Source organism: Pristiophorus japonicus, chromosome 11 (genome assembly GCF_044704955.1).
Source record: "Pristiophorus japonicus isolate sPriJap1 chromosome 11, sPriJap1.hap1, whole genome shotgun sequence".
Classification (NCBI taxonomy): domain Eukaryota; kingdom Metazoa; phylum Chordata; class Chondrichthyes; family Pristiophoridae; genus Pristiophorus; species Pristiophorus japonicus.
This window is the reverse complement of record NC_091987.1, coordinates 145,120,548-145,133,540: the sequence shown is the minus strand read 5'-3', so window position 1 is coordinate 145,133,540 and position 12,993 is coordinate 145,120,548. Positions and strand designations below refer to the sequence as shown.

Sequence of the window (12,993 nt, the reverse complement as noted above, 5' to 3'; positions counted from 1 at the left end):
TCATGGAGTCGGCTTTGCCGTCAAAAATGAGCTGGCCAACCGCCTTAAAGACTCCCCCTGCGGGATTAATGAATGCCTCATGACTCTTCGTCTTACCCTATCCTGGAACCAATGTGCCACAGTCATCAGTGCGTACGCCCCAACACTCGATGCAACGGATGAGGTTAAAGAGGGTTTTTATTCCAACCTCGAGACATCCCTGTTCCGCATCCCCACGGGCGATAAATTGATCCTCCTGGGTGACTTTAATGCCAGGGTCGGCATAGACACAGCCCTCTGGGGAGGCGTGATTGGCAGAGAGGGGATAGGGAAAGCCAACTCCAGTGGTACCCTACTCCTGACAAAATGTCTAGAACATGAACTCCTCATCACCAACACCCTGTTCCGCCAGAGGGACAAATACAAGGCATCGTGGCAACACCCTCGCTCCAAACACTGGCAGCTGCTCGACTATGTCATCGTCCAAGCCAGGGATCGCAAGGATGTGCGCATCACCCGCACCATGACAGGAGCTGACAACTGCTGGACGGACCACCGCCTAATCCGATCCATCATCGACATTAACATAGCCCCAAAGCAGAGGGGACAGCAGAAGCAGTTCCGCAAAAAAGTCAATGCCGGGGCACTTAGAGACCCAGCTATGAGAGCCCGATACAGCCAGCGCTTCACAGCTAACTTGGCGTGCCTTGATGACCCTGAGATGCTGAATGTCCACAGTGCTTGGTCTGCTCTCCAGGTCTCTATAACCAGTGCCTGTGAAGAGACACTTGGTCACTCAACAAGAAAACACCAGGACTGGTTTGATGAAAATGATCAGGAGATCCAAGAACTAATAGATCCCAAGCATAGAGAATTTCGGAGCCTCAAGCAACAACCCAACTCTGGAGCAGCAAAGTAACATTACAGACGGCTCAAGGCTGAGGTCCAACAAAAAACCCGGGCCTAAAGAACAGGTGGTGGATGGAAAAAGCACAGGAGATAAAACAATTGGCCGACAGCCACGATATGCGAGGATTCTTCACTGCAGTCAAGGCTACCTACGGTCCAAACTCCCAAGGCCCCACCCCACTCCTGGCCAAGAATGGGGAAACACTCATCAAGGACACCAAGGCTGTCAGGGCCCGCTGGAAGGAGCACTTCAAAGATCTCCTCAATCGAGACTCTGCCTTTGACTCGAGTGTTCTCGACTCCATCCCGCAGCATGCGACCCACCATCACCTCAGTGAAACTCCAACGTTGCACGAGGTTGGCAAAGCCATAAAACAGCTCAAGAGTAACAAAGGTGCGGATGGAATCCCTGCTGAGGTGCTAAAGTATGGCTGAGAGGCGCTGTTGGCGCGGATACATGATCTCATCTCTCTCATCTGGAGGGAGGAGAGCATGCTGGGAGATCTGAGAGGTGCAGTGATCGTGGCCATCTTTAAAAAAGGGGACAAGTCTGACTGCGCCAACTATAGGGCCCTGCTATCAGCCACTGGGAAAGTTGTCACTCGAGTTCTCCTCAATCGTCTTCTCCCTGTGGCCGAGGAGCTTCTCCCGGAATCACAATGCGGATTTCGTCCCCTACGGGGCACAACGGACATGATCTTTGCAGCGCGACAGCTGTGGGAAAAATGCAGGGAGCACGCCAGCCCTTTTACATGCCGTTTTTTGATCTTACAAAGGCCTTTGACACTGTCAACCGTGAGGGTCTATGGAGCGTCCTCCGCCGTTTCGGATGCCCTCAAAAGTTTGTCAACATCCTTCACCTGCTCCACGATGACATGCAGGCCATGATCCTTACCAACGGATCTATTACAGACCCAATCCACGTCCGGACCGGGGTCAAACAGGGCTGCGTCATTGCTCCAACCCTCTTCTCAATCTTCCTCGCTGCCATGCTCCACATCAGTCAACAAGCTCCCCGCTCCCCGCTACAGAACCAGTGGGAAGCTGTTTAATCTACGCCGCCTCCAGGCCAGGTCCAAGATCACCCCAACCTCTGTTGTTGAGCTGCAGTACGCAGACGGAGCCTGTGTCTGCGCACATTCTGAGAGTGAACTCCAGGATATAGTCAATGTATTCACTGAGGCATATGAAAGCATGGGCCTTACGCTTAACATCCGTAAGCCAAAGGTCCTCTACCAGCCTGTCCTCGCCGCACAGCACTGTCTCACAGTCATCAAGATTCACGCCGCAACCCTGCACAATGTGGACCATTTCCCATACTTCGGGAGCCTCTTATCAAAAACAGACATTGATGCGGAGATTCAACACCGCCTCCAGTGCGCCAGTGCAGCCTTCAGCCACCTGAGGAAAAGAGTGTTCGAAGACCAGGCCCTCAAATCTACCACCAAGCTCATGGTCTACAGGGCTGTAGTAATACCCGCCCTCCTGTATGGATCAGAGACATGGACGATGTACAGAAGACACCTCAAGTCGCTGGAGATATATCACCAACGATGTCTCTGCAAGATCCTGAAAATCCCCTGGGAGGTCAAGCGCACCAACATCAGTGTCCTCGTCCAGGCTAACATCCCCAGCATTGAAGCACTGACCACACTCGATCAGCTTCACTGGGCAGGCCACATGGTTCGCACGCCAGACACGAGACTCCTTAAGCAAATGCTCTATGCGGAGCTCCTTCACGGCAAACGAGCCAAAGGTGGGCAGCGGAAACGTTACAAGGACATCCTCAAAGTCTCCCTGATGAAGTGCGACATCACCACTGACACCTGGGAGACCCTGGCCAAAGACCGCCCTAGGTGGAGAAAGTGCATCCGGGAGGGCATTGAGCTCTTCGAATCTCAATGCTGAGAGCGTGAAGAGGTCAGGCGCAGGCTGCAGAAGGAGCGTGTGGTAAATCATCCCACCTAACCCTTCCCTTGGCGAATAGCTGTCCCACCTGTGGCTCTCGTATTGGACTGTTCACCCACCAAAGAACTCACTTCAGGAGTTGAAGCAAGTCTTTCTCGATTCTGAGGGACTGCCTATGATGATGACTACCACTCCAACCCCTTTCCCGACGCATTCATTGCCTCTGTGCAGTCAGGCTGTTTGTCCAACATCCAGTTCTGGATGAGCCACAATATACTCTAGTTAAACACTGGGAAGACCAAAAACTATTGTCTTCAACTTCCAGCACAAACTCTATTCCCTAGCCACCAGTTCTCTGGCAAATGTCTCAGGTTGCAGCAGATTGTTCACAACCTCGGTGTCCTATTTGATCCTAAACTGAGCTTACACCCCATATCCTCTCCGTCACCAAGACTGCCTACTTCTACTTCCCTAATATCACCTGTCTCCACCATAGCCTCAGCTCTTCTGCTGCTCAAACCCTCATTCACGCTTTTGTTACCTCCAGACTCGACCATTCCAAAGCTTTCCTGGCTGGCCTCCCATCTTCCACTCTACATAAACTTAAGCTCATTCAAAACTCTACTGCCCGTATCATAACTTGCACAAAGTTCTGCTCCCCATCACCCCTGTGTTTGGTGACCTACACTGGCTCCAGTCATGCCTCGATTTAAAAATTCTCATCCTTGTTTTCAAATCCCTCCACGGCCTCGCCCTCTCTATCTTTGTAACCTCCTCCGAGAATTCACTATTCCTCTGATTCTGACCTCTTACGTTTCCCCCACTTCCATTGCCCCACTATTGGCAGCCGTGCCTCCAGCTGCCTAGGCAGTAAGTTCTGGAATTCCCTCTCTAAGCCTCTCCAACTCCCTACCTCAACCTACACCGAAAATATTATCTGCTCATTTATCACATTGCTGTTTGTGGGAGCTTGCTGTGTGCAAATTGTCTGCCGCATTTCCTACGTCATAACAGTGACTACATTTCAAAAATGTACTTTATTAGCTGTAAAGCGTTTGAATATGTCCTGAGGTTGTGAAAGGCACTATATAAATGCAAGTCTTTTTTGTTCTGTCTTTTTCACCAACACCCCACCTCTCCCCCAGGAGGGGAAATTGTTTTCATCCAACAATTCCAATTCTTAAAATATAAAATTCTGACAGGACTGGACAAGTTAGATGCAGGAAGAATGTTCCCGATGCTGGGGAAGTCCAAAACCAGGGGTCACAGTCTAAGGATAAGGGTTAAGCCATTTAGGACTAAGATGAGGAGAAACTTCTTCACTCAGAGAATTGTGAACCGGTGGAATTCTCTATCACAGAAAATTGTTGAGGCCAGTTCGTTAGATATATTCAAAAGAGAGTTAGATATGGCCCTTACGACTAAAGGGATCAAGGGCTTTAGAGAGAAAGCAGGAGTGGGTACTGAAGTTGCATGATCAGCTATGATCATATTGAATGGTGGTGCAGGCTCGAAGGGCCGAATGGCCTACTCCTGCACCTATTTTCTATGTTTCTATGAGGGACCCGTGAAAACATAACCTCCATTCACACTGCCTGCTCCTTCAGCATGGCATCGTGAAGCCCAGCGACTGAGGGAACTGCACCATCACGGTGGGGTTGGCAAGGGTAACCAACACAATCTGGCTGCTTTTCATAGAATAGAATCATAGAACTAACTGCACAGAAGGCCGCCATTCGGCCCATTGTGCCTGTGCTGGCTCTTAGAAAGAGCCGTCGTGCTCAATCCCACATCCCCGCTTTATGTCCGTAACCCGGTAAGTTCCTCATCCTCAAGCTTCTGTCCAACTCCCTTATAAATTATTGATGGAATCAGCTTTCACCGCCTTTGAGCATTCCAGCTCCTGACAATATCGGTGTAAAACCATTTCTCCTCATCTAGCCTCTGGATCCTTTGTCAATGATTTTGAATCTATGACCTCTGGTTATTGACCCACTCACCAGAGGGAACAACCTTTCTCTTTCTACTCTATCAACACCTCTCATCAACTTCAAAATCTCTATTAGGTCACCTCTTAACCTTCTCTGTTCCAAGGAGAACAGTCCTAACTTTTCCAACCTCTCCTCATAACTGAAGTCTCTCATCCCTGGTAACTTCCTGGTAAACCTCCTCTGTACCTTCGATCATTTATAAAAATTGAAGAGAGTAATGGACCCAAAACTGACCCTTGGGGAACGCCACTGCAAATCACCTGCATCCACCACCACCCTCTGCTTCCTATTCCGGATCCAATTCCCTATCCATACCCCCACTTTATTCTTAATTCCATGGGCTTCCATCTTCTTAATAAGCCTCTGTGTGGTACTTTTTCGAATCCTTCCAAAAGTCCATATATACAACATCTACTGCACTACCTTGATCAATCTTCTCTGTTACCTCATCGAAGATTTCATTCAAGTTAGTCAGACTCAACTTGCCTTTAACAAATCCATACTGGCTCTCCTTGATTAGCCCCTGCCTTTCCAAATGAAAGTTTTATTTTGTCCTGATAATTGTTTCCAGTAACTTCCCCACTACCGGTGTTAGGCTGCCTGGCCTGTAGTTTCCTAATTTATCCCTGTCCCCTTTCTTGAATCGTGACATCATATCAGCAACCTCCAGTCCTCCGGCACTACTCCTGTATCCAATGAGGGTTGAAAGATTGTGACCAATGCCTCTGCTATTTCTACCTTTGCTTCTCTCAGCAACCTAGGATGCATTCCATCTGGACCAGGTGACTTACCAACTTTCAGTAATGATAATCTTTTTAATATGCCTTCTCTACCTATTATTAATTATCCTGTCCACAACATTCTTCTCCTCTTTTAATGTAACCTTCACATCATCCACTTCATTTGTGAGACAGATGCAAAGTACTCATTTAATACTTTAGCCATGTCCTCTGCCCCTACAGGAAGATTTCTCTTTGGGTCCTGAATAGGCCCAACTTTTTCCCCAACTAACCACTTACACTTTATATGTTTATAAAATGTTATAGGGTTCAATTTAATGTTGCCTGCTAATCTTTTCTCGTAGCCTCTCTTTGCCTCCTGTATTAACTTTTTCAATTCCCTCCTGTACTTTCCATTATCTTCCTGGTTATTAACTGAATTTTGCTCCTGACATTTGTCATAAGCTTCCTTTATCTGTTTTAGTTTAACTGTTATTTCCTTTGTCGTCCAGGGGACATTAGCTTTGTATGGTCTACCTTTTCCCTTGAAGGAAGGGGACACCCGTTATACATTTTGTCATTACATCATAAAACGTTTTCACTCAACAGAGACAAATGAAAAGTGAAGCTTCATCCAACCAAAACTGAAAGTCAAACAAAATACTTACGTATCTGGTTAGATGTTGGGACGTAGAAGGCATTGACTGTGGTGGGATTGGTGTACCATCTTTACAAAAAGAACAGTTAGATTAGATCGATCACGTACTTAACAACACTCTCTGCATTTCAAAGTGCATGTTTCTCACTCCGAGAGGTTTTGCGAGATGGGCTAAGGATCTCCGTAAAAGCAGAATCTCTCTTTCGAGCACATTAGTGTCTATTTGACTAACAGATCTGAATGTAATTACGTCCTGTGCACTGCATCACGTAGTAAAACAACAGTGGGCAACTGACTGGAGCATTTCACAAGGGATCAAGGCTATGAACTCCACAGAACAGCATTTTCACCTTTTTAAATGGGCCTACTGCCTGACACAAGGGACCGCTCCAGCCATGACCTTAAAGATGGGAACCTTTCAAAAATATTACAAAGGATTTTGTAATGTCGGCCCCCTTTTTGCGAGGGGACCAAAGAGGGCGGCCATCATTTCACTGGACATTAGCCCTGCTCCAGTGGTAGCTCGGTTCGGTCAGTGTAATGTATTTGCTTCATGGGTTCTTTGCTTAAGAATTCATAGCAACACATTGCTATTAAGAACTAGTTAGTTAATTAGCAATGGTTTAACAATCACACTACACATTACCAGTTCATCCACCAGGCTCACAACTACCTGCCTCATCGTGGACACCCTGAACCCAACTGGCTGGGGTTTTATTGAGTCTTGTGAACATCACGTGATAGGCTACGCCACTCAAAACTCAACAGCTCTACAACTATTTTTATAGACACAGTCATCAAGTGCCCTCTGATTAAGGGGGGTGGGGGGGCACACTCCAAAAACTTTTCAAGTGCCAGCTTGTTTTTTTTTGAGGGCACCAAAAACACAAATTATACAAGTGCCATTGGCTAAAAGGGGGGAGGGCACTAAAACCAACAAACTTAAACAAATTAAACTTCAGACATAGTTCAAATTAAAATTTGGTTGCCGGGGGTGATGATGCACTCCAGTCCATCCGGCGCCCACCTCTCGCGGAAGGCCGCGAGCATACCGGTGGACATCGCGTGCTCCATCTCCAGGGACACCCTGGCTCAGATGTAACCACGGAATAGAAGCAGGTAGTCGGGCTGAACGACCCCCTCGACCTCCCGCTGCCTGGACCGGTTGATGGCACTCTTGGTCATGCCCAGGAGCAGTCCTTCGAGGAGGCCTTCCGACCTGCCCGCTCCCCTCTGCACAGGGTGCTCAAAGATCAGGAGTGTGGGACTGAAGTGCAACCAGAATTTGAGGAGCAGCCCCTTCAAATATTGGAAGAGGGGCTGCAACCTCGCACATTCACCGTATACATGGAACACAGACTCCTCTAGACCGCAGAAATTACAGGCGGCCTGGGAGCCCGTGAACCTACTTAAAAACTTATTGCATGGGACTGCTCCGTGCAACACTCTCCAGGCCAAGTCCCCAGTAAATAGAGGGAGGACTCCCGCATAGAGAGCACTTCAACACAAACCTGTGAGCTTACTCACAGGTGCATACATTGCAGGCGAGTACCTGAGAGAGGCCTGTCGTGACAAATGAGATGTCTCATATTGACCCTCCATTCTCCAACAGGGTCAGTGCTGGAGGTCACCAGCAGGGGTGATCCCAGTATACCCACGGCACCCGGGCTCCCAGCAATGTCGGGTCACAGCACAGCATCATTTTAATAGCAGGCGTGCCTTGCTTCTACCAGCGGGATATCAAAAGGCAAATAGCCCGGCAGCATTTACACACTCACTCTGTCTTTGAAACACGGCTCCTTAAGTATGAGAAACCAATCTGAGCGAAGAACTTAAGAGACTGCAGCACATTTCCAAAGTAGTCTGTTTTCGAAATGGTTAGCTGTGAAAGGCAAAGGACAAAGTGAGTGAAAACTCCAAACAATAAACCAGCACAACTTCAAAAGCGTTCTCTGCTCCTGTAGGATAAGGTTCAAGGGTTTGTACCAGGCACCGACTGGGAGTCACGGCCGACTTTAGGGAACTGAACAGCCTTCACACTGGTTATGAATGTTGGCTTGGACACACTGTTACAAGTGTCGTGCACAGTCCTCGGTTCCACCAATGAAGCCGCTTGTCAGGGGTTGGTCCATTTACCTTTGACTCATTGCCTTTGACCTCCGGCAGTTCAAGGGGCTCTCCCCTGAGTCAGAAGGCCGTGGATTCAATTCACCACTCTCGGATTTAAACAGAAGGGTAGGGGGTCGGGGATGGAAACTGCAGGGACTCATCTCCCGCTGTAACTGCGGCAGATCATCGGTTGGAAACCCTGGCGACACGGTAGAACCAATCGCTGATGTTTCTCTGGGGATTCCTCCAAAGATATGGCAGAAGATTGGAAGAATCCCCCACAAAATCTAGGCTGACACTCCAGTGCCGTGCTGAGGGGGTGCTGCACTGTCGGAGGTGCCGTCTTTTGGATGAGACGTTAAACCAAGCTCCCGTCTGCTCTCTCAGGTGGGTATAAAAGATCCCATGGCACTATTTCGAAGAGGAGCAGGGGCATTCTCCCTGGTGTCCTGGCCAACATTTATCCCCCCACCAACATCAATAAAATAAATTATCTGCTCATTTATCTCAGTGTGGTTTGTGGGATCTTGCTATACATAAATTGGCTATATTTCCTACATTATAACAGCGACTACACTAGGTTCACTAGGTTGATTCTTGAGATGGAGGGGTTGTCTTAAGAAAGGTTGACAAGTTTGGGTCTATAAGCATTGGAGTTTAGAAGAATGTGAGATGATGTTATTGAAATGTTTATGATTATGGAGGGCTTGACAGGGTAGATACAGAGAGGATGTTTTCACTCGTAGGGGAATCTAGAACTAGGGGGCATAATTTCAGAATAAGGGGTCGGCCATCTAAAATGGAGATGAGGAGGAATTTCTTCTCTAAGGGTCATGAATCTTTGGAATTCTCTACTCCAGAGAGCTGTGGAGGCGGGGTCATTGAATAAAGTTAAGGTGAAGAGACAGATTTTTGAACGATAAGGGAGTCAAGGGTTATGGGAGTGGACAAGGAAGTGGAGTTGAGGCCAAGATCAGATCAGCCATGATTTTATTGAATCGCGGAGCAGACTCGAGGGGCCAAATGGCCTATTTCAGCTCCTATTTCTTATGTTCAAAAGTATTTAATTGGCTGTAAAGCACTTTGAGACATCCTAAGAGGTGTTTATATAAATGCAACATCTTTCTTTCTACAACTATAAGATTTCAGCATGTGGATATTAGACAGAGTGAGATATATTGGGCCAGTTACCACCTCACTGTACCAGGGTAATGCTCAGTGTCCACATGCAGTGTAGAGGAAAAGGGGGCATACACCTGTTACAGTCGTTCTCTGCTCCCACTGTGCTGCCCCGGGATTTCCTGAGAATCCCAATGGTTGAAGAGGAGAATGTTAAGGGGTGTGCTTGTGATGGGAGGAGCTGGCCATCGAAAGGACTGCATCGTAGTTTTCTTCTTCTTTAGTTTGAACCAATTTTGTTCTCACTGAAGGGTAAACAGAGCTGAGCTCTGACCTATGACCCCTGCCAACTGAGGACAACACTCAGCACCAAGTTTCTGAGGGGGTTTCTAGGATTGCATGATCGATGGATAATCACTTAACATTGGAGTTTTGTCTTAGTTAACTGTCATTTAAATCTGATGTTGGGAAACCTGATCCAGCTGGTTGATGCAATAAGTTTCACACTTATCCTCCTTAATGCACATTAAAACTCCTCAAAAAGCACAAATATGAATTCTGAAGGAACTGAAATAGTTGCCGATTGAAAAATAATCACATTGATTTCCCAAAGACTTTCCTCCCATTTATTTTCTCAATCAGGATGGACCCACATGGATCAAATATTCTGCTTCCATCTCTGGAAAATTGTGTAACTGGGAGCACATTGAAATACAACCTGCAACAATGCAACAGTGGCTCAGTCAGAATCCAGGTACTTTACATTTACGAAGTTGTTGTTAAGGATAGTATCGTTCATTATGAAGCTGGGATATCCTATTTTGGCAAGAACTGCATGTGCCTGAAAAGGAGAATCAAGAAATTAGTGACAATTAAACCAACAGAAGGAACCATCAGGAGCTCCCAGTAAATAACCTCTGCAGTGTACATGATGGTAATTCTACCACGGTTTGAGTGTTAGCTATAGCTCAATGGGGAGCATTCTCGCCTCTGAGTCAGAAGGTTGTGGGATCATAGTCCCACTCCAGGAACTTGAGCACATAAATCTAGGCTGACACTCCAGTGCAGTGCCAAGGGAGTGTTAAACCGAGGCCCTGTCTGTTCTCTCAGGTGGATATAAAAGATCCTGTGGCACTATTTCAAAGAAGAGCAGGGGAGTTATCCCCGGTGTCTTGGCCAATATTTATCCCTCAATCAACATAACAAAAACAGATTATCTGGTCATTACCACATTGCTGCTTGTGGGAGTTTGCTGTGCGCAATTTGTGCTGCCGCGTTTCCCACTTTACAACAGTCACTACACTCCAACAATACTTCATTGGTTGTAAAAGCGCTTTGAGACGTCCAGTGGTCGTGAAAGGCGCTATATTTCTTATCAGATAAGATTTCTTATCATGTTACACTGGGATTGAGTTACAGTGTGAGTTTCTACATCATGTTGCGGTGTGCATTCCTGGTGTATGTTTGCGCACACAGTGACGACCCTGGCTCTGTCACAGAGCTTGGAGATAGAGCTGAGTAAATCTCAATTGGAGAGGGTCGCAAGTAGAGTGGAAAAATTGGGTGATACAAAAGCAAATTACAACTGCACTTACTGTCCAGCCTTTGGCCCTCCTTTCACCATGACATTTCTGCAGCCACCGATCTGCTCAACCATGCTCTCAACACAACCTTTGATGCCCTAGTCCCTATTAAATCCATTACTCTCTCCACCCTGGCCGTTCCCCCGGTACAGCCCTCATCTTCGTTCCCTCAAGTCCAAGGGGTGCAGACTTGAACGGATATGGTGAACAACTGGTTTAGCCATTCACCGCCAGATCTGGCTCGACCACAAAGCATTATCGGGTCCTACTCTTGTCTGCAAAAACTGCTCACTATTCCAGGATCATTCTGGAATGCAAAGATAACACTCGGCCACTATTCTCTACTGCTAACCGTCTTCTTAAACCCCTCACCCCAAACTCCACCACACTCACCTCCAACAACAAGTGCGAGGAGCTCATTACTCAAAGATTGAGACCATCCGATCATTTACCTCTGCGAGTTCCCTTCCTTCCCCTAGCCCACCAGGCCAAACTTCCTCTGAGGTTTCCCCCTGCCCTAGCCCTGAACTCGCATCTTTCTCCAGTTTCTCTTTGATTTCCACTCTTGACCTCTCCATGCACATCTTATCCATGAGACTCACTTCCTGCTCCCTGACCCTATTCCCACTAAACTGCTGACCACCCAACTTTTTTGGCTCCCATGTTAGCCAACATTGTTAATGGTTCTCTTTCCTCAGGTACTGTCCCCATCTCCTTCAAATCTGACGTCATCACCCCTCTCCTCAAAAAAACCCCTTGACCCCACTGTGCTTGCTAGCTACCACCCCATCTCCAATCTCTCTTTCCTCTCTAAAGCCCTTGAACGTGTTGTCACCTCCCAAATCCATTATCATCTTTCCCGGAAGTCCATGTTTGAATCCCTTTAATCTGGTTTCCGCCCCTGCCACAGTACCGAAACGGCTCTCAAAGTCACAAATGACATCCTTTATGACTGTGACAAAGGTAATCTATCCCTCCTCGTCCTCCGGGACCTGTCTGCAGCCTTTGACACGGTTGACCACTCCATCCTCCTCCAACGCTTCTCCACCATCGTCCAGCTGGGTGGGACTGCACTCGCCTGGTTCCATTCTTGTCTGTCTAATTGTGGCCAGAAAATCTCTTGTAATGGCGTTTCTTCCCACTCCTGCATCGTTATCTCTGGTGTCCTCCAAGGATCTGTCCTTGGTCCCCTCTTATTTCTCGTCGATATGCTGCCCTTGGCGATATCATCCGAAAACACGGCATCAGTTTCCACATGTACGCTGATGACAAATAGCTCTAACTCACCACCACTTCTCTCGACCCCTCCAATGTCTCTAAATTGTCAGACTGCTTGTCCAACATCCAGTATTGGATGAGCAGAAATTTTCTCCAATTAAATATTGGGAAGACAGAAGCCATTGTCTTTGGTCCCTGCCACAAACTTCGTTCCCTAGCCACGGACTCCATCCCTCTCCCTAGCATCTGTCTGAGGCTAAACCAGACTGTTCGCAACATCGGCGTCATATTTGATCTTGTAATGAGTTTCCGGCCACATATCTGCAGCATAACTAAAACCGCCTATTTCCACCTCCATAACATTGCCTGCCTCCGCCCCTGCCTCAGCTCATCTGCTGCTGAAACCCTCATCCATGCCTTTGTTACCTCTAGACTTGACTACTCCAATGCACTCCTGGCTGGCCTCCCACATTCTACACTATGTAACCTTGAGGTCATCCAAAACTCGACAGCCCATGTCCTAACTCGCACCAAGTCCTGATCACCCATCACCCCTGTGCTCGCTGACCTACATTGGCTCCTGGTTAAGCAACGCACGATTTCAAAATTCGCATCCTTGTTTACAAACTCCTCCATGGCCTCGCCCCTCCCTATCTCCGTAATCTTCTTCAGCCTCATAAACCCATGAGATATCTGCGCTCCTTAAATTCTGCCCTCTTGAGCATCCCTGGTTAAAATCGCTCAACCATCAATGGGCGTGCCTTCAGCTGCTTGGGCCCTAAGCTCTGGAACTCCGTCTC

General features: G+C 47.6%; 1 protein-coding gene across 3 annotated transcripts in view; it reads right to left on the bottom strand.

The window, feature by feature from the left end:
* Nucleotides 1-12,993, bottom strand: part of phex (phosphate regulating endopeptidase homolog, X-linked) — a 162,812-nt gene that overhangs the window by 31,008 nt on the left and 118,811 nt on the right. For all 3 annotated transcript variants that reach the window (XM_070894119.1, XM_070894120.1, XM_070894121.1), the window contains 3 exons: nt 10,156-10,233; nt 7,943-8,046; nt 6,175-6,233 (listed from right to left, as the gene is read on the bottom strand). In XM_070894119.1, the coding sequence (XP_070750220.1) occupies nt 6,175-6,233; nt 7,943-8,046; nt 10,156-10,233 (241 nt within the window). The remainder of the gene's footprint in view (nt 1-6,174; nt 6,234-7,942; nt 8,047-10,155; nt 10,234-12,993) is intronic.